Source organism: Plectropomus leopardus, chromosome 10 (assembly GCF_008729295.1).
Source record: "Plectropomus leopardus isolate mb chromosome 10, YSFRI_Pleo_2.0, whole genome shotgun sequence".
Taxonomy (NCBI): domain Eukaryota; kingdom Metazoa; phylum Chordata; class Actinopteri; order Perciformes; family Serranidae; genus Plectropomus; species Plectropomus leopardus.
This window is the reverse complement of record NC_056472.1, coordinates 29129444-29152446: the sequence shown is the minus strand read 5'-3', so window position 1 is coordinate 29152446 and position 23003 is coordinate 29129444. Positions and strand designations below refer to the sequence as shown.

At 39.6% G+C, this 23003-nt stretch overlaps 1 protein-coding gene across 1 annotated transcript; it reads right to left on the bottom strand.

Annotated features, from left to right (window-relative positions):
- Positions 1-17155: 17155 nt before the first annotated feature.
- LOC121948700 (zona pellucida-like domain-containing protein 1) lies at positions 17156-18313 on the bottom strand. The gene has a single exon (XM_042494104.1). The coding sequence runs from the start codon at positions 18311-18313 to the stop codon at positions 17156-17158; it is 1158 nt and encodes a 385-aa protein (XP_042350038.1).
- Positions 18314-23003: the final 4690 nt, after the last annotated feature.

Here is a 23003-nt window from a genome sequence, read left to right as displayed (position 1 = left end):
AGCTTGAATGTTAAAGTATTCATAATAATAATAAGGTACTATAATATTTTTTTAAAACTGACAGTGTGAGAGGAGCCCATCTACCCCGGTGAGGAGTTTTGATAATATATTTTAACGATAACAATACTTCATCCACCTCTGCTGTATGCTTTGTCAGACAAAATGATTAATGATTAATGTTTTCGCTCACTTAAACACAAAGCAGGTACAATTTCATGAGAACTTGGGGCCAGATATACGGAACGGCCTCTTCACAGGTTTCCAGGCAAACTGGCCAAAATGTAACTGAGCCTTGTCTTCACGACTGTGTAGTGTGATTCACTCTCCTGGTTTGAGCTCTCTCACAGTGGCTGAATATAAACCTGCAAACTGAGAAGCTCCTTTTGTGAGTCACACTCACATCACATTAAAATAAAGCAAACGCCTTATAAATAGAAGAGAGATGTGAGTATTTATGCACCGACGTGTTCTTGGCTGTGCATAATGGGGCCGGTTTCATGTTTCAGGTGTTTATGTGAAGACAAGGCTTCACTTCGAAATATACCGCATGAACTAAACTTAGATGGCATTTGAGCATGTAGCATGTGTCATCATTTGTTTTATCTTTGGCTGGATTAATGAGAAGCAGTGGGACAGGCAGGACTGAGTATCAACATGTGTGCGCTTACCTGTGTATTTGTGTGTGTGGCTGTTTTATGTATGTGCTTGCATGTTTTTTTCTCAACAGAAATGAGTGATTGCTTGTGAAAAATAGCCTCTGTGCGAGCATGTACGTGTGTGTATGTGCATGTCCGCAGTAAACTATGGGGGTCACCAGGGGGTCGAGTGCTTGTCTCCTCTAGAATGTATTTGCATCTGAAACTCCAAGGTCAGGACTAATGTTTTTCTCTCTGGCCGTGTCCCTGAGGGGGGCAGAGAGATTAGCTTGTCGTATTTCACCTGTCAAACACTTAAAAAGGAACCAGCGAGTGCCGGTCAGAGATGCCTGTGGGTCTCCCGAGGTCGCAGCTGCCCATCCACAACCACTGTCACAGAAACACGAAAGGAAGGGCACGGTGTGACAGGCTAGGTAGAACTAGACCATGACACCACCTTTTAAAACATGATATTTGCCAATATGATACAGACTGACCTTTAGAGAAAGCCTGCAATGACATTTAATAGATTTATTTGACCAACCAGCAAGAGTCCTGAGTGCAGCATCAAAGACATGGACATCCCTGCTCGTTAACACCTGCAAACCCAGCCTCAGCTCAGTTTTTGGATTCCAGGTCAAATACCTGCAATCCAACCTCTGGTATATGCATATGGTTCAACTTGTGCACAGCAACAGTTGATTTCTGTAGTAAAAGGCCCTTTAACACGAGACCATTCCATTAATCCTCAAATTGTGCAAAATGAATATATAATATGCCTAATGAAAACATGTCACTTTTGAAAGCTAAGTGGTATTTCAGTGCATCATCCAAAAGTTTTGAATCCAAAATTCCTCTGTGAAATCATGTACTATCACCTCCCAGAAATCCCTTGCTTGCCTTTCCATTATTGCTCCAAAACATGCCTACGTTGCCCTTGATTGGAAATAATGACAGCTATTGCGGTGGCTGCAATACAAATAAACCTGCCAATGTTTGAAAACTCATCGCCATGCTTCTTGGAATGTTATCTTGAGAGAAGTCGCATAACATCACTCAGCGGAAACGTAGTCATCTCGCAATCGTGTTTTATCGACTTTTCAAAATATATTGCTTAAGTTGTGCGCAAATCTGCAATGGAAACCTGCTTATTGAGGGCCCTATCTTACACCCACTGCAAATCACAGCACAGTGCAGCTGTCATTGCTAGTTTCAGACTGACACTGATGTCATTTTCTCTGCCTAAGTTGTGTTAGTAGCAAATATTCTTACACCCATGTATCCATGGGCATGTAGGTCTTAAAATGAGGTGTGGTCAGGCTCATGTTGATGTATCACTTTTTTTATGCTTTTTAAAAAAAAAGTCTGTGATGTACAGCACTTTGGTCAACTCTGATGGTTTTAAATGTGCTTTATAAATAAATTTTGATTGGACTGGATTGGAAAGAAAGCTGTAATGTAATATTTGTCCAGCTCTTGAATTAAACAGTTAGGGTGTGAGTGGAGCAGAGACAAGTTGACGCAGAGAAATCAGCAGCTCCTTAGCATCACATAGGATGTCATCAGCTTCTGGCTCCGCCACTGGTTTTAGCACTGCTTTCAACATTTGTGAAATATCAGAGGGTGACAGAGCTGATTCCAGTCCAGCAGACTGTCTGTACGTCAGATTCTCTCCGCACACTTCAGTCATGTGTTCTCCATTTTTCTTTTGCTGGGAATTCTTTGCAGAGTCGTATCCACAAAAAGTCAACTTCAGTGAAGCCACAGACAAAAGAAAAGGGGCAATATTGAGAGGACAAACAACCTCCTCGATTGTTCTTCCTAGAGGAGAATGTGGTTTACACAGGTTCCAAGTTATAGAAAATAAGTACAGACTTCCTTCTTCCTATTTGCTCAAGTTTCAAGGGGTTAATTGCAAGTATATTAAAAACTGAAGCCTAAAAACCAGCGTATCTAAAAGGTCAAAGCCATTTTGTAAAACATGTCTGTTAAAGCAAACTCTAACACTTAAGTTTGGTGGCTGTAGCTCAGGTGAGAGTGGGTTGTCCATTGAGATATGATGAGTGGTTCAGTCCCTGGCTTCTCTTGTCCATGTCCAAGTGTCTCTTAGCACAAAATCTAAACCCCAAATTGCTCATGATGCACATTTTGGACTAAAACACGTGAGAACGGGAAGTTGAAGTTATGCGATGAAGTGCAAATGACTTTGCTCACTCCTCACCCTGATGCTTGATGAAGATGGTCCAGATGCATCCTCCTGCTGAGTTAAAAAACCATAGAGCCAGTAAGTGACAAATGAAAGGAGAGGAAGATGGAGGCAAGCAGAGCAGTGGGAAGACAGAGAGACAGAAAAGAGAGCGGAAACAGCATTTAAAAGGAACCAGGTAATAATTTTAGATGTCTACCTGGGGAATTCAACGTAACGACTTCCACAGATACTGCATTCCAAACAGTTTCACCCCCATCTTGTTGTAACCCCCCAACCCACCCACCCCAACCCCTCCTCCAGTCCCCTCATGCCCCTCCATGACGGGCGATGATGTCAGATCCAGTATTTCACAGCCAGAAGCGGGCGATGACATGGACAATTTGGCCTGTGAGTTCTCTCCAGCCTTGGACATGGTGTTACGATTACACGCTCCACTGCAGGTCCGACATGCCAGGGATGAAGGGGTGATGGTGTGTGTGCGTGTGTGTGTGTGTTAGGGAGCTGGGACCTTTTAAATAACTTTCATGGAGTACAGCTCTATCCTGCTCACTCCTCGTAAAACAGAATAACACTGATAGATATCCAGAGGTACCGTGAGGCCGAGGAAGATTACAGGAAACATGCTCATTTTTCCTTCTCAGCGGTGAAGTCCAGCTCTCCGCCTCCGCTTCCGGTCCAAACGGCCTCCCACACATGAGCTCAGAGCAGAGGAAGGAATTCTGGAGTGTGTACAGTATATCACAGAACCAGCCTCTCCGAGCAGAGAGGGAAATATAGGCAAAATATTTCTTCTTCTTTTTTTGACTTTTACAGCCAGTTTGGGTTTCATGGCCTCAGCAGGTGAAAACCTGAGCAGGTTTACAATCACTTAGGAGACCTGAGAGTAGGAGAGCAGGGCAGTTGAAACCCCAGGGTTGGCCTTCAGGAGCATGGAGGAGTTGAGCCTCCGCTCAGCCTCCGCGCCAAGGAAACCCCAGGAAGCCCAGCAGAGATAGCTGCTGATAGATCGTGATACCTGATCTGGAATATCAGAGTGTGATGAGGGAAGCTGTCCTCCTAGATGTAAAACAACCTGGAGCAGGCGGGATACTCACCCAGGCCTCAGGTGGTTCCTGGGGACATGGTAACTACATGTATGAAATTTTATCAGAAGTAGATAATGTATCTGAGACACGGAGGGGATTCCCCACAGAGGCAACACAGTTCACACAGCATATGTTTCAGAAGTCTCTACAAAAGCATGACACGTGTGTGTAAAATAATCAGGGCTTGATATAACTTATAATTGTGGCAGTCAAATCAGATTTGGCTATTTAATACAAATATTTGGCAATTTTTATTTGTTTTTTTTAACCCTATAAATTCTAAAGTTTGAACAGGGCTCAGTGGTTCAGGGTGACAGTAGACAGGTTTATATTAACCCTCAAACTGCACAAATTGAAATTGCAAATATAAAAACCCCTATAGAAAATGCCATATTTCACAGAACTGCAAGGGAAACACTTTTTGTTCACTTTTATAGGCCACATTATGTACAAAAAGAGCCATATGACATTTCAAAGTGATTAATACCAACCATAGAGTAGAATACTTACAAAATACATTTAAAAGGCCGAAGTCTGACACTCTCACATCTAAAGAAAATGCGTTGTAGCAGTTACAGCACACCTTGATACAGTTGGTTGTTGATGTGTGTATGGATACATATACATATATGTTATAAGTCACATGTATTATGTTTTATGACTGTTGATATAGTGCATCAGTAAGCATTATGTGTTTATGAGTGTTGTCATAAAGCATCATGAATGCATTATAATTCACTACGAATGCCTTCTTAATACATTAGAGATGTGGCTTTTATAGCCAGTATTACTAACTTTTTTGTAGCATATTTATAGCACAATATTTTTTAAAAAGCACCTGATCCTGTCAGTAATTTTAATTTTAAACTTCTTGTGTACAACCATTTTTAAAGTTGATGTTTCATTATGAGGCTACATTTCTAGCAGAACCAAAGACAGTGAGTCTGACTCTGTGTTAGAACAACAATAACAACTCTTTAATGGGGAAAGGTGTTTGTTTTGGGCTCACTAGTGCTGCCGAGTGACTTTAAAGACAACCTTGGCTGTCAGCAGACAGTAAATAAGGAGGAAGCTGCATGTGTTGAGCAGGCTGTCGTCATGTCAGGAAGTCAGTTCACTGGTAACTTGTATCAGATTTTAACCACTCTAAGTTTACTTACAGTTTACTTTCCTAAAGAAGAGCTCATTCCAACAATTACCTGGTTCAGTTAATAAAGTCGTTGTCAATCATCTGTCATTCAACAGTCCATCAGTCAAACATTTTAATGTCATGTGGACAGAGGGGCTGTTAAAAGCAGGGCAGTTCACACCATGGAAAAAGCTGTAAAGTGGATGCTTCACTAATGGCCTATTCAGCACCTAATTTTCAGCTATCGCTGATTTAAAATAAATAAATTTCCACCACAGAAGAACTTCGAAACTTCATTTTTGGTGGTAAACATCAAACGATGCACCACTATCTCATCAGTCACTTTTTGCATTTCATTCCATCCTAAATTCTCATCCTGAAGCCCCTTTAAGACATGCACTTCACATGACTTTGATTGCAATCTAATATGTTGGTCTCATGTCTAAATACTAGGTCAGATCTAGCAGCATTTCTGTCTAAATTCTGTTGACTTGTTTGACAGCCAGCTGGCTAGCCATGTTAACATATGGAAATTTGGGATGCGTTCGGATATACTCTATCTGAATGCTGGACTGCACTCTGGCACAAACTGGACCGTTTGTAAATTTGTTGTTGGAGTGTACAGTTTGATTATCCAGAGAACCACACTCTTGTGGCACAGTGTACTCTGGGCACTTTGTCTGGGTATACGGAGCAGCAGAGCGCCGAATGAAATTAATGTTTGATTAAGTTCACCGTTTGTTAATCAATGTAGATATAGAACGCTCTGTTTCATTGATAAATAGCTGTTTTATTTCAGTGTAGAGCATCAGATTAGATTTATGAGTGCGCCCATAGGGCCCACTGCCCACTCTACAGTCACCGCTGGTTAGATAACCTTGGCCGCTCTGTACTGCGCACCATGCCGGTCATGAATTTGCATTTTCTAGATAGCGAAGGAATGACCCGCCCTACTGTCCCTCTTATCAGCTACTACCTGTTACCTTCATTGGTTGGATTGGTTAGGTTTTGCCAAGAGGAGAGGGATTCATTAGGGTAAGAATGGCAGGGTAAGCCAATCAGAGGCAGCAGTGTTAACTATGTTAGCACTGTTAGCAGTGTTAACTATGTTAGCACTGCTAGCCATTCTTACACTGCAAACAGGGCTAACCTTGAAAGTTAACAACGTTAAAGGTAGTTTACAGCTCAAAATTAAGCTGCTTACTCACTGGAGTGACATGGGGCTAGACAGAAGGTTAGGCACAATGTTTCTACAGCAATGCTGTTTGGACTGGTCACTAGCGATGCACAGTGCAATAAACTGAAGAGCAGCAAAATGAACCTATAGACCAACGTGCTAACCGGTCCAAATATTCTCCACAATAAACAGAGTAACAGTAAATCATTGACATTGCTAGCCCTGACCTTACCTGCGTGTTGTGCCCAGGAATGTCTCTAATATATGTTTAAACACACAGTTGGGATTGAGAGAGTTTACTTTTGTTTTAGTCTATTCATTTTTTAAGGAAATTCTGCACAGTATATCTTTAAGGTATCAACTGAAATTATTATTTTTTTGCCTTGCTGATAAGGACACTTTTTATCTAATTAGCAGAATACAGTAGCGGTATCAACAACTAATTTTCTTTACAAAACATTTCATATTAACATACATTGAATTTTGACATCATTATTAATTTGACTTATAGAACATTAACAGCACTAAATTGCTATCCAGAAAATGCAAACAGTGTGATTTTGTTATGAATTGTGTCTTATTAACTTCCCCTTGTGGACTTGTATATCTCAAACTTCTCCACTTGTTTTATTGAACACTCATATCAACTTAGGTGCTATTTATTTAAATTTGTTAGTGAAAGCTCCCCAGTGAGTCAGTTCATCCTCACGCTTCTTTGCTGTTGTTAAAGCTCAGATTAGGCTTCTAAATAACTCGACACCTTCGCAGCCTGCCTGTCATATATGCTGCTGATTGTCCCTCTTATTAGTCTCTCCACGGGAGGCTGAGGCCTTGTGTGAATTCTCGACACTATTGTGGAAGTGTCACATCCACGTCGGATACACCGAACCCATAACGGTGAATTATCCGGCTCGCAGGAATTGGCCGCCATACTTCATTCAGAGGAATTCAGCAATGACAGCCCTCTCCCCATGGAGGAATAAACATGGAGTCCTCACTCACCACGTCTCTCTCCGCTCACACTTCTTCACCCGCAGCTCTAACACATCCGCTCTCCTCGACATACAGATATCAGTGCTGCTCAAGGTGTGTGCTGACAGCAGTAGGTGTGTTTAGGGTAAATACAGCGCAGGCAGTTAAATTGGGGTTTTGTATTGTCTCTGCTTTCGCTCCACACTGGATGTTTTGATTTGGGTTGACTTGAAATTTCTCACAGATTTAGACTTCCCTCTTGTTTTCCTTTTGGAGCTGGGAAAGATTTTAGGTCCTCATAAATCGATCTTAAAAAACAAATTAATACAAATCCCCGAACAGACCCAAATCACCTCTGTTGGCTCATGTCAGCTGTTTAATACATTTTCAAGACACCTTCATATAACAGTATTTATTCACCTCAACACAGGCGAGAAACACCTGCAGTGGAAGCAGTGAGCTGTGTCCCGTCTGCTGTCTGAGGACTTGTTGAGTAATCCAAAGAGAAGGGACTTTTGTGCTCTAAAGTGAGCCTCCTATGCAGCACTTTATTCCACACTGTGTACTGTTCTTGTTTCAGTGTAATGCTGTGGGTTATACTGTAGATGTGTAAGGTTAAAGCAACAGTTTTTTGCATTTGATGAAAACTGTCACTTCATCCACACAGTTCATGACACAGTCTATGAAAAGAGGCGCGCTTCTCTTTTTTGTAGTGCCTCAAAGGGCATTTGCTGTTATCAACTGTGGCTAAAGGAAAACAACCAATTAGAGCTTAGGAGTATCTACTGCAGCTGTGTTTCCATTAACCCTCAAATTGCGCAAATTGAAATTGTGAAAGAAAACATGCCTTATGGAAACACATCAATTTCAAGAAAAGTCCCATTTATCACAAAAAAAGTTTTTACAATTGCACAAGGTGGTATTTAAGGTTATTCAAAAAAGCCATATTTTATAAAACTGGAGAAAATACAGGCTATGTCCACTAAGCTTACTTTTAGCTCCACAGCTTACTTTTTTACAAGTATGATTTTGTCAAGTATTGTGTAGTACTACCATTTCAGTACAAATTATGAACATTTGGTGGAATTCTTTTCTTTGGTTTCACTGTTCTTCAAGTCTCTGTTCTGTATTGTTGCTTTAATTCTCAAATAGACCTCTGCTTTGACAGATTTGTAAGAAAACTATTATTCTGTATTTCCTGTTGGTATGAGATTGACATGTGAAAGATCCCAGGGCTTTCCTGACATCCATTGACGTTCCAAAGCAAAACCAGCTCAACACATGCATGCCGCCTATGACCTGACTGAATTTGTTTTTGTTAAGGAACACAGTGGGGTGTAAGTACTTTTAGTAGTCTGGATTTTGAGGACATCTGCATTTTATAAACAATACAACAAAGCTGTTGTTGTGGTAAGATCTGTGTGGTCGTGGGACGCCCCGCTGCTGAGTAAGAGGACTTTTTTTTTTAAATAAAAATTCTTGTCTAACTATTGATTCATAATTTTGCTGAAAAATGTCTTAGACTTGTTGTGTCTGGATCAGAATAAGAAAATTCCCACTGAGGTTTACATATGTTTTGGATTATTTGTGTATCTTGTAGAAGTTAAGCCTTTAAGTGTATAAAAGAGATAAATTCTGCGACTGCACTCTTGTTTTACAGTCCGCAGCTGTTTGTACCATGATGAGTAGAGCTGCAGCGTGTATTTGTGCCTAACCTCACAGTACAGGAATCATAATCGAGTGCTGCACTGCACGCAGAATACACGGCATGCAGATTGATGCACTTAATGCTGAACCAAAGTCTACAAGCACAAGTTTAGCATGGAAGCTTTCAGCTGTACGCTGTTAGCAACAGGTGCTGAGGTTAGCACGATAAGTTGACTGATGTGTAAGTCGGTCAGATTATTGATGAGCTGAGATGAAACACTACAACTAGAAGACCCGCCTACTGGTTTCCAGTCAGCAACAACAGAAACGGAGAGAGTTGTGTTTAAGTCAAGGACAGTTTGTTGGCCTTGCTCCACCATTGAAAGGAAACTGAAGGCAAACTAATTCAAACACTCATAATGCACAAGTTATAATGTGTTATTATATATGGTTTTAAAAAAAGTGTATTTTTAGTGTTTGTACACTGTAATACAGAGGTGTTATAATGACAATAGTTGACACTTGCTCTACTGTCTACTCAAAATACATGAAAAGACGCATGTCCTTTCGCTTTTTTTTTTTCCACTGTACTGAACCTCACACCAAACTGTTAGCCCTAAGCTGGGGTATGACACCGAGACATGACTTCTGTGTACCACTGCACCGCTGTTCTTGAGAATCTTGGTCTTTTATATTGTAGTTTAATTAAAGCTGTCAGCTTTTATCATAAGGAATACATTAAAACAATAAAGTAGCCTGACAGTGAGTGCAAATACTTGATCAGTTAGTACTTGGAGAGAGTTTGTGAATGACGACAGGTGAGAGATGAGCAGCTAATTGTTCTGCAGCTCATTTATTTTGCACCAGTTTCTCAAACATCTTTGAACACAGTTACACAGCTGTTCAGAAATAAAGGGGACTTTGGCACACACACACACACACACACACACACACACACACACACACACACACCAGTGGGTGAAATTTCAGATCCCTGGGCCTGATCCCCTTCAACGCTCTCCGTTTGGTGCACGATAGAGGTTGGGGTCAGCAGCGTTTAATGTCGAAATATTTCCAGTTTTCTTTTAATGATCAAAAATAATGAAAACCTCTTTCAGATAGAAATCCAAAACACATGATCCCAGATCTAAGCTGTTAACCGAACCATAAATCTCCTTCCAGTTTGGAGGGTCACGTTTGTGTGATTCTGCAGTCGAACTGAGACACTTGATGACTTGGCATGTTGACAGACAGTGAGACCAACACACAGCCTGGCTCAATCAGCGCCATGTGGGTTTGATGCATGTATATATTCTGTATTTTTTTGTGTGTGTCACTTTTTTATACTTCTACTACTACAGTGTGAGTGTGTGTGTCCTACATACAGTATATATTCATTGACATTCATCTGTATATATACAGTATATATGTGCGCACTAATTCAATCAATTTATTATTCTATTCTTAAACCGGGTCCATATTTAAACAGCATTAAGAGTCTACAGTCATGGCACTATAAGGCTGTGGTTCGGCACAGCCATACTTTGAGGTATATGCTTACTGGTGTTAATTTTGACAGCTGTTTTTTATTCAGTCTCACTCTTTGTCCTGTGTCGAATGTCCTAGTTAGTTTTTATCAAAAGGGTAAGTAGGGCTGGGCGATATGGACTATATATCCTATCATATTTTAAGGCTGAATGGGGACACAATTTATAACTCAATATTTTCTAGTAAAAGAAACTCCTGATCAATCAATATCATTATCAGGCCTGAAATACCAACTCCCGGTCTAAACCCTGCCCACCTCCATTTAAGCCCAATCCTCTCCAAATGCAGAAATGGGCACAGATAATCTGTTGGCTGAACAGATACAATTACTGGTGTACTCGCTCACATCTAGTACTTTATTTCACTTTTTTTAACTGTACTTTGTTTAACTTTGTAATAGCAGTACTTTCTTTAACTTTATTATAACAGTACTTTATTTAATATTGTAGTAATAGTACTCTATATAACTGTATTTTATTTAACTTTGTAATAACAGTACTTTCTTTTACATTATTGTAAAAGTGCTTCATTCAACTTTATCATAACAGTACTTTATGTAACTGTAATAACAGTACTTTTTTAAACTTTAGACATCAATACTTTACTGCAATATATAACCTAAAAAACAGCAATTTTATTTTTAGGCCATATCGTCAAGTCCTATTTCCAATTTTTCACTCTAATTTTCCGATTAGAGTCATAAAGATATTTGTTTAGATATTTCAGTCTGGGGAAACTGCTTGACCGACAGACAGCCAATATACCATTAATAGAGCCATAAGTATTGCTAATCAAAGAAAAAAAATGTTTTTAATCTAAAACATTAAAACCAAAAGATATTGTATCATAATATTATGTACATAGATGCCTCAATTAAACTGTCTCTCCTTGCTCATTACCACCTCTGAGATGCCTTTAAGCTAAACCCCTTATCAGACCATGCTGGTAGCTTTCAGGTGTGGATGTGAAATGATCGTATATTGATAAAACAGCTCAAGTCAATCACACATTTGACAACATGGGTACTTAAATTTGTGTCAGTACAGTACACTTCCTTGGATTAACAGCCAATGGGACAGGGAGTACATTTGTACAGAGAGACAGAAACAAATGAACACAGAGCGATGGAGTTGTAAGGTTGTCCATCTCCTGAACTTGAACTGCAGGAGTCCATGTGCTGCTGATATGATATATGAAGCTGCTTCTGTCTGCCTATGCCAGCTCTATAGGAGGCAGTTTCATCTCTCTCTGTAGGGAACATCAGATTTATGGAGCTGAAACTGTACGCCTGTATATATGCTTTTTCAACTCCCACCAACGTGCACCCATTGAGGAAGGTTAATAATCAAAACGCAGAGAGAGCTCGAGCAACATGGAGGATTAAATCTGCTTAATATAACTCAAATAAACACACCAGGATACAGTAGAGGAACTGAAAATATGTTTTCTCCTCCTCCTCCACTTCTTACTGGTTATGAGAATCAGATGTTAATGTGTAAATCAACCAACAAATTCCTGAAAGAACTCGTTGAGACTTAAGTCAGCGTAAAAAAGCGTAACCGTTAACAAAAATGTATCTGATGAGGTAAATTAGGGGTTTTCCCATACAGACACACACATTCTCGTACTTACACAAATTCTCTCACACACGCACACACTCCTCTGTTTATGGACAGCAAGTCTTCCTCCTCCTGTTTCCTCTCGTCTTCCAGTCTGCCTGCCTCCTGCTGCTTAGTCGTAAACTGGTGTAATATGTTTAGCATGCTCCACGATCATCTCACTACCGCTGCTCAAGGCCGCTCGCTGTTATCGTATCAGCACAGCGAGGCTGTTAGGCCATCACAGGATACATATCGCTGATGTAAAGTATCTGCGCTGAAATGTCCGGAAAGCCAGGTGGTTTCTGATTTCATTACTGGCTTTTATTATGGCATTTGATTTTATATCTTACGTTGTTTATTCTCTCTTAAATTTCCTGTGACTTAAACTATCTTATGTACAGAAATTCTTTTAGGAATACATCAAGTTACTTTCTTGAGGCAGAATCATTGCATTGGTTGACCTTAGCCTCAGAATAATGCATTTACGTTTTCAAACAATTTGAATAAACTTCATAGTCAGTCACATTTTTTATGATAAATGGTGAACCAACTTGCAATTGTGTAGTGTGACCACACAAAGCCCTTTTACACTTGTGCCATTCACTTGCACGCACACACACACACACACACACACACACACACACACACACACACACACACACACACACACACACACACACACACACACACACACACACACTCACTCACTCACATGTCCATACACTGGTAACCAATGCTACCATACAAGGTGATACCTGCTACCCAGATAACCATTCATGCGCACTCAGACTCCACATTTCAGTATTTTGCCCAAGGATTGATGCCAATCTTACGATTAGTGTCTGATCAGCTGGAACTCCTGAGCCAGAGTTTGGATTACTATCTCCTGCTTAAATATTGACCTTTAAGTTTTTTCTACTCATAGCTGTTCAGGAGAGCAACCAAAAATAACTCACAGTAGATGCTGGTCAACTGTCATACAGTGAATCCTGCACATTTATAATAAAACAGAAGATAAAAGTTAAGGTAAGCAGCCATCTTTGCGTTTCCCTCAGAAATAAAAACTAAAATGAAGAATCCCTGCCCCTCCATGTTAGTGAATGGGACATAGGCCAAACTAAAAACTCAGGGTACATGCCAGATGAATTTTTCCCAAAGATGGTTTCTGTCACCCTGATGTTTATTAGAGTGATTGTTTTTACTGATAAATTTAGTTTTAATGAGTTAATAAATTCTACAAAAAGGGGATTTTCTGCCATGACTGATAGCTGTGAGAGCCAGTCCATGCGCTCGCATAAGTGGGGACACGTTGTCCATGTTTGAATACAGTCTATGGTTAACACGCCAGGCCACCTGTCTGTCAGCAAAGCCAACAAAACCTAAAATAAAAGGCAAGACATTTACAATACAAAACATGCAGTTTGGCATCCACACAGAAGTCAAAAAAGCAGTAAAGTGCAGAGTAGTGTGCATACAGTGGGTAACATATAGGATGAGCAGTAAGAGATAGATACGAACAGAGGAAGATATATACAATATAAACAGTACTGATGTGGTGTGAGTATATTGGATTTAAACAGTTGGTTATTAACAGCAGAACATGTGCAGCATTTGCAGTAGGAAAATCAAATGATGCAAGTATAAAGACTAAACAGCCGGGGGTATGATATGAATCCACTATAGGTCAGATATTTACATTTTAGACAGCAGTATAGATCTGCATGGGTATGTGAAAGCAGGGCTAACTTTGCCAGGAAATCGTCTTTGAGGATGAACTCAGCCAATGAGATTTTCTGCCTCCAGAGCGGCTCGGCCTGCAAGATTGGACTAAAGTTCCAATCTGTGCATAAATGAAATTCAATCTGCTACATACATACGTGCACATGCCAGCTGGAGTCAGGGACAGTCGGGCAGACAAATAGACTTCCCAGTAAACTGAACTCCCCCCGATGAAAGCCTTAGAGAATAAATCTCATAGAATATATAATGCTCATACACAGGAGAGCAATCAAAAAATGGGCCTCCTTCCTACTGCCTCTCTTTCTCCATTGCCCTCTTTCTTCCTCAGCTCTTATCATTTCCGCGCCAAACCTCGCTGGATGCTAAACTGCCATAGATCAAATCCTGCATGACTCTGGGAAACGGTTCAATTCCAGATTCGCCCGTCTCTACAGCAAATAATGATCTGATCAGGTTTTGGGTTCAGTATGAAACCCGTGCATAACTTGCTCCATGTGGCGTATGTGAAAGTGACCCATTTATGTGGGCAGGCTTACAGTAAGGGCTGTTCAACAATGCCAAATGTTTCTTCTTAAACTTTGTATTTTCCATTTGATTTTGCCCCGTTTATCTTTTCTGCAGTACATATATACGGTAGTGACTATTCATTTACAGCTCTTTTAAATTGCGAGGCAGAGGATGACTTCTCCACACTGTAAAATCTGATCTTACTTAAAATAATCTTGGAAACTGATTGCTTTGGAAAGGAAGGTAAATATAACTATAAATCTTAATTTTTCTACTTTATATCTAACTGTTAAGTTTACTTGAAATTTAGCTGTATTTTGTGAAGTTTTGAAACTTAAAAATAAAAAAGTACAATAACTCATTCTTTCTAAGTGTTGGCAACTTCAGTACACCAAGTTAGTCTGACTTACCTTGATCAGGGCAAAGAGGGTTTTGCCAGTGATGAAGTTAGATGAATGTAAATAAAAATAATGCTGAAATGTGTCATTTGAAGGCTAAATAATTTAAGACGAACCTTATAAATGTGCCTTTGATTGATATTTTACAGAACACTGTGCAACCCACAAAAATGATAAAACAATCAATGGAGTTGGAAAACATCCTAAAAGCATTTTTTCTGCTTCTCAATTTATATTTAATCTCCCTCTTATCATCTCACCTGCAGCTCTCTCAGCTAAAACTGTGTGTACGTCTGCTCTGAAGAATACGTGTGTAAACGTTTTTGTGTGTAAACATAGATTATGCATCTGGCCCTGGATTATACACACCCATTTGCCAGAATAATTGTTGCCATCGTACATTTCTGCAAACAACGGATATGTTACATTTATATGTCACATAGCACATTTGGTTAAAGCACAAAAGCTTGGCAATTATGTCTGTAAGCAGGCAGCAGAAATATTACTGTAACTTGTGTTACTGTTAGTTACTATGTTAAAAGATGCTAAACTGCATGCATAGGTTTTCAGGTGTTGTATGCTCCTCTGCTTTTGATGTTTTATTATAAAAAACCTAAAACAAGCTCAAAGAGGAAAACATATCCGTTGAAATAACCCTCATGAGGGGGCTCAGTATCTTCTTTCCATTCATCAACCTTCACCTCCAGAGTACATCACAGAGAGTTGGGGCTGTAGTGGCCCAGTGGGGTCAGAGATATACTGCCCTGTGCATCCAGATAGGCAGGCAGCTTCCTCCTCTGACATGTACATTGGTCTTACGGGGGCCTGAGGCCAGCCGAGAAATCTCTCTCACACTGTAGGATGAGGAGGAGGTACTCTCTGGAGTCTAACCAGGAGAAGCTTTTATGTTGTCATGCACACTGCTACTTGCACTTTTATATACATATGAAAAAATAAATAGATAAGTAGTTAATTATAGCTTATAGCTCAAATATAAAGATTTTGTTTTTTTGTGCCTGGATTGGTTCCCTCTGGGTGCTGCGGTTTCTTCCCTCAGTCCAATAATATGAAATGAATTGTGATCTCTGAATTGTGAATGTGAGTGTGAATGTTTTATTCTTTCGAATGCTGGTGACCTGTATATGTGCTTTGCTTGGCTCAAGCAACATAATCCTTATAATGAACCCTTTGAAATAATTATTTACATTTTTTCAAATTGTATTTAGAATTCCAAGTAGATTTGTGGCACTTTACACCATGCATTTTAAACATTGCATATTATCCCACAAAATTTACTTAATAAAAGTTTACAAGTAACATTTATTGAAAGCAATATTCTGTCAGAAAATAAATCCTTACTGCTGGCATCAGCTTTAATTTTAGTGCAGTTTTCCTCTTTTTCAACAACCTGTCTGTGTTCTAGACAAAAAAAACTGAAACAAATAACATATTGAAAACAATATTCTTTAGGAAAATATATCTATAGGGAAAAGTGCCTCATTATAACAATGGCATTTTCATTGGGTTGACTTAAATCAGTTTTAAATCAACTGGTTGACTTATCAGGCACAAATCTAGTTCCGACACATTAGATTAATTGTGAAAAACATTTTTAATATATATTTTACTTTTTATTTCATTGTTTTCAGACAGAATTATACATGTAATGCATTAATGACAAACAGGGGCTCTTAAATGTGATCCATTCATTTTTATTTTTCACTAGCTTATTGCGTACAGCAGTAGATGAATGCAGAGAAATGAAGACAAATCAGCAATGGTTAACAAACAAGGAAAACAGTTTGTTCCTCAGTCACTTTCTTGAAACAGTACTTCATGAAACAACACACTGTTTCTATACTTCAGGATTTCATTTGTGAATAAATTACTTGAGTGTGCTTGCAGGAGATCAACACATAGGTGGTGGGGATGAAGGTGCTTTGCAAACTTGATTCATGGTTTGGGTTAGAAGTTTGTAAATGAATGTAAAACACAAAGAGATTGTGGATTCAGGCAGTGAATCATTTTCAGTTCACTTGTTTCATTTGCTCAAAAGCAAAAGAAAAGGAGTTCAATAAATTAGACATAATACTTTGAAAGGTACTTTGAGTTCACTTTCAAAATACCCCACACACCTGACATTTCACATATAAAGACTGGGATTTTTGCAATGTTTTTTTTTATATTTTTCCCTCCAGTTACCATTTTTCCACTATATTTTTTTTTGTTAAAGCTTACAAAGTGCAGACATGCATTAACACTTACAGCTTTCCTTTCCATTTGGGAAACAAGTACTTTTTTATCACTAACAAAATCTACTAAATCCTCTAAAGATGTTCCATTCTCCCATCTAGCTTTCCAGAATTGATGCTGTTAGAACTACAGTAATTCAAAGATCCAATGATCAGCTGTCCTCCACCAAAAAAGTAAAACAAGCGGCAGATACAGTACACCTCAAAAAGTGTTTCTGAGGCCAGTATTCTGCTTTTTGGCACATGGATACCTCCTTAGTTCCTAAGCCTTTTGTAAAACACAGCGGCAATACAAAGGGCAACAAGGCAAACAAAGGCAAGGATGCCAACGGCCACACCGAGCCCGACAGAAGAGTTGTCTTCTTGTCCACCGACAAGGGGCTTCTCTTTTGACTCGTTGGTGTCGGCTTTGGTGACGATCTCTGAGGAGCTGATGGTGTAAGTCTTGGCTAAAGAGGCAGATGAGTCCAGGGTGTTCCTCTTTCTTCGGTTGTTGCACTGCTTGAATGAACTACAAGTGCTTTTTTCGCACAGCCGGGTAATGCAGTGGAGGTAATAGGTGGACACGGTCTCGTTCTGCTGCTCGATGAAGCGGAAGGCCGGGAAGAAGAAGCGAGCGCTCTGGCTGTCTCCGTTCTCGATCATGGTGGTGAAACGATCCTTCGAGCAGGGGACGAACAGGTTGAAGAAGCTGGAGTTAGAAGGCAGCGGGGAGAGGGACGCGTAGCACCGGTCGAGCAGGACGTGGTATTGCCCTGTCAAGTTGGTGGCCTTGACCTCGACGTACACGCTGGTCCTTAGTTCGATCCCCAGGGATGGCATGACCATTGGTTTGGTGAAATCGGCGTCTTTGAACAGCTCCATGCTCAAGGTGCTGATGAAACTCCCGTTGTTGTCCTTTATAGCTATGGAGGAGGCCGACACATCGATCTGGGTGTTGTTGATCAGATACTCTAAGGGATAGGCGCATGAGTAATAGTACTTCAGCTCAGCGTTGTAAGTGATTGTGCCTGTAGTTGGATCGATGGACCGAACAACACCGCTGATGTTGACTGTCTGGATGTTGGAGAAGTCAGCGAAAACACCGGTCCCAGCAGCACTGGTGGTCCTGAATATGCTTCCACAGGCGTGGGTCATGTTTAGTGGGAAGTTGAACCGAGCGACAGGTGGACTTACGGATTCATCAAGGGTCGCTCTACACGCCGGATCCATAATGTGGTTCAGGATTAGCAGAGAGTCATTGTAGCCGGTGTAGATGACGGGGCAGACTTGAATTGCCAGACCAATGGATGAAGTCCCACAGGTCACAGCTATGTCGGTAACTTGGGGCCGTCTTGCTTCTGACCCACAGTCACTCAGCGTTAGCTGACTACTTCTTCCTATAACGGAGAGTAAAATCAATATACTCTTCATCGTTCTTCTTCAGCTTTGCTGTGGATTTCTGAATCTTTCTGCTTGAATCGTGACTCTGCTGCTGATTTCTGGCAGGTCCTTGCAGTCAGTTTGAAGTCTTGGGGCTGTGTTTGGGGGTCTTTATAGGTAAGTATGTCCTGTGGGATTGGTCCAAAACAAGGTCAAGCACCTTGCTATTTGTGAACAGCTGTATTGTTTTGGGTAGGAGAGCTTCAGTCTGGACCATATCCTAAGGGCAGCAACTGAAACCTGAAGCATCTTGCTGTCTTGACTCCTACAAAGACAATGGATTTTCTCCTTTGTTCAGTATGCTTTAAAATATAGATTTCCCTGCCCTCTATTACTAAGCCTTCATGAAGTAACGGAACATAACACTGCATGACATGAACTCCTGAATAACATACAATGCTGCAAAGGTTCTTCTATCCGCTTTGAGCCCCAGTACCCTAAGCTTTGACCTAATTTGGATCCATTGAAGTAGGAACCACTGGATGATTCAATTACTGTGCTACTTATTTATCTGCACATTTATCTGAATTTGATAATAGTCATAACCATCAATACTTAACTGGTCACTTACCGACCTGAATATAAGACAACCCTGATTATAGGACGACCTCCCCATGATAAAATGAAAAAAAATGAAAGAGCATAAAATTGTCACATTTTAAATTAAATAGAATTCGGTACACCTGTCTAATGCTACGTGATGTGAAAGTACATTTTCTTATCTACAGTACTGAAAATAATATTTTCAAAAGGGAGACTTGTTACATACACTTCCATCAAAAAGTGGTTTCAAGATTAAATAATAGTAATAAAATGTTTGTTCCACCAAATCTAAACCCTCTGTTTTCAAACCTTTAAGGGTCATTCTGACTGAGACGGTTATTGTTACGTGAAAATCTCATACCATTTCAACACGTATGAAGGCTCAAGTTACGTGCAGTTCCTCATTTCATTTTCCAAACACATATTCACACATCCTTTCATCAAGTGGCTGGTTTGGGGATTATTGTAAACCTTTCGTTGGCTGTTGGTGTTTAAAGACGGTCTTTTTGGGCTCGCCATCTTTGTACTTTTAATTCTGTGACACCATATTTCTTTGCTACTTGGTTATTGTTTGACGACTCTGCTGTGTTTATCACCATCATCCTAAAGTTAGCATCAGAACTTTTTCTCATTTGTTTGTTAATTTGCCTTACTTTTGAGCCACACATTCATGTTACTGTGCCACCTGTTGTTGTGGATGTGTATTTACATTTAAAAGTCTAGACCCCCAAATATAGGTCAGCCTCACTTTTTCAGAATTATTCAAAAAAAATTAAAAAAAAACCCTGTCATGTACATTTCAATGAGGTGGGGTAGCAGACTCAAAGATATCATGATGTAGGATTTGTTCGATAAATAAACAGACAGGATATAGACCTAAACCTTTTCCAGCTTTTTCTCCAATCTTTTACTTTATGGAAACACTGGATCATGGCCAGCTCAGCTTTTATTGAAATTCTCATAATTCCTAGACATGCAAACCTGTGACGAAAGGTCACAGCCAATGATACAAGTCTTTACAACTTGTTAGCCATTATTTTGGTGCCGGTTTGGGTTAAAAATACCACAATCTTTGTAAAATAATGTGGAAAATTCCAGTATCATTAATGTATCGTACAGTGCAAGTGTGTTAGAGGGGCTCCATATCAGCAGCCTATTATGTTGTTTCACAGGATTTATTGGTCCGCTATTGTTGCTAGCTTATATTCAGAGGCTCAGGATGAAAGGACAGGTTGATCCTGCAGTGTATTATAAAGGTAACTAAATCCAAGCAGCGTCAGTGGAGACAAAGATAGTAATTCCTTAGTGTACCATGACAGAGACCAATGTCAAATATATCAAACTTACATAAACAAACTGGGCTAAACCAAACTATAGACAGAGCTAAAACCTTTAAACAAGGATGTTTAAATGTTTTTTTTTTCATGCGGTTACTTTATACATTAGAATATTTTATTCAGACTGTTTTCAGGTGTAATTTCACACAGTGCATGTATATTATGCAAATAAAAAAGGGACTTTTTTTTAACTAAGCTAATTTTTCTTAGCTTTCACATGAAATCATGATTGCCTTTTTAAATTTGTATTTGTTTTTTAAAACAAGTTTGTTGTATTTGTCCTCTGCTGTCTTTAAAATAATGATTAAAATGATTGCAAAGTTTATGAATAACATCTGCAAGTTTAGAGGTTTCAAATATTCGTGAGCAGTGCTTCCTGGAGCTACGAAGCCCCATAAAAAGTATTCAGAACAGGACGAAATGAATCTAAATTCATCAAATTTGTGACTCAAGTCTGACTTGGGTCCAAGCTGCATGACAAGTCCACACCTCTGACTTACAACCATCCGCCATTGGATGGCACAGCAGCTTACCTGAGACAGACTGCCAGAACCTGGTCTGGGTCAACAGGATATTCAGATAAAGAAAATATAATGGCTTTGCCAAAAAGAAGAATTTGTTATTTCTGTTGAGGTCAATTTGAGCAAATATCACATGTAGGGAACTAAACACCAGCATAAAAAGTACACTAGCATTATCTCACTACGCTACACAGACCTATACACCAAATTATCCCATTGAAATATCTTTTTCAGCATCAATTACTCAATTAGTGTTACTTGATAAACAAAAATAGTGAACGTTGTCAAGGAGACAATTATCCATGTTTCAGATTTGGGCCAGAAGTTGGTGATATAATAATGAGAATATGGTGAGAAAATACAGGTGAAATTGGAGAAGGCTAATGAAGCATGGGTTTATTTTGAACACACAAAGAGTGCGGGGTCTGTCACTCACCACTCGTTGCATTATGACCCAGTTTTGTTAATGTCACCAGGATACCACGATCATAGGACACCTTCGGCCTTTGTGTACGTACATTAGGACACACTGAGAGGATATAATGCTACAGAATATTAAAGAACCTAGTTCAGCAGCACAGACACTGTGTGCGTGTGTGTGTGTGTCTGTGTCTGTGTCTGTGTGTGTGTGATCTTGCGATGGTGACAGAGATGAAAAGTCATTACGTACAATACTGTACTCAAGTAAAATTTTAAATAGCATTTTCTTGACTTTATACTTCTACTCCACTACTTCTCAGAGGCTATTATTGAACTTTTTACTTTACTGCATTTATTTTATGTGTTTACATGTTCAGATAAATTATGCAAAATATGGTGATATGAAACATACCTATCTATATATGTATAGTAAAATAGATAGCATTAACAAAAAAAAATAAAACAAAACAACCATTGACAGAAAATTAGACATTTAACCAAAGTAACAAAATAGTTTCATCTGCAGTGATTATAAAAAATAATTTGAACTGTTTCTCTCGTCTGCTCTCATTCACGCTGACTCTTAGGACTCCCTGTCAAACACACATGTCCTGTCAGGCCCATTAGATCCCCTTGTTGTCCCTTTATTAATGACACCTCTTGTCCGCGGTGACGACATCAGGCAGGAAGTGAGAGGAATGACGACAAACAGACTCTGTCAGAGCCCTGCTGTGAATTTATTGGGGTGCGGTGGCTGGCGTTTGGGGGATGTTGGGGTCACGAGGGTGGTGAGGGAGGGTCACCTGCTCTCCTGCTCGCTCACCTCCGCTCCTGGCTGCGTGATTAATGGTCAGAGTCTCCGAATCAGCCGGAGGGTCTGCGGTGTTGAGGAGTCGCAGAAGCGGAAAGGAGAAAAACGAGGTGGGAATTCTGTTTGGAGGAGAAATACAACCCTCTGACGCTCTTTTACTGCGCAGGTCGTGACCAAATGGCTCTCTGTTATGATTGGGCCTTGTGGGGTATTTTGTCTAGCAGCTAGCAGCAGCGAGGTGATGATAGCCTCTGAGACAGAGGAAGTGAAGTGATGTGACGTTCTATCAGTGAGACGGTACAGAGAACACAAGCTGAGTGTTAACCTGCTGCTCTGACCGGAGCTTGTATTGTTTTGAATAGTGCTGTGACAGGATACAGGTCAACACTGGGATATGTTTCCCAAGTAAAAGAAACAATATTACAATGTAGAAATATTATGTTACATTTTTTAAAAAAAGTCCTGCACTCAAAATCTTACAAAGGACAGTGTAAGTATATTTAAAGTACCAAAAATAGAAGTACTCAATATGCAGGAATGTCCATTTCAGTATTATACACATTATGTAATGGGATTATAATTATTGATATAGCAGTGTGTTCATCACTGCTATAATGATATAAAATTATTATTAGTTGATTTTATGTAATATTAATTATCTATATTAGCAAAGTACCATAAGTTGTCATATACATGTAGTAGAGTTAAAAATACAATACTTACCTCCAAATCAAATGGAGTAATTGAAAAACCTTAATGATTTAAGTTAAAATCTAAAATTAGTTGCTCTCCTGGATTCTTTTTGGTCCATAAATGCAGATGAAGTTTGACAGGCATTTCATTAAACGTGCAAATTTAACATGAGTATATAAAGTTTATAAGTGTAAGTGTAAGTCAAGTCTCAGAGCATTCGAGTCAAAGTCAGGGTTCGAGTCCTCATTTTTGTGCACCCCAAGTGGAAAGCTCTGTTGTTTTTTAATAGAGCATATACAAAATTTAAATTAATTTAATTTGATCTTCATTTAACTTCAATGTGGTAGAAGTAAAAC

What these genes read in the sequence shown, in the direction of transcription:
- LOC121948700 (XM_042494104.1), bottom strand. Translation starts at nt 18,313, where the DNA reads ATGAAGAGTATATTGATTTTACTCTCCGTTATAGGAAGAAGTAGTCAG.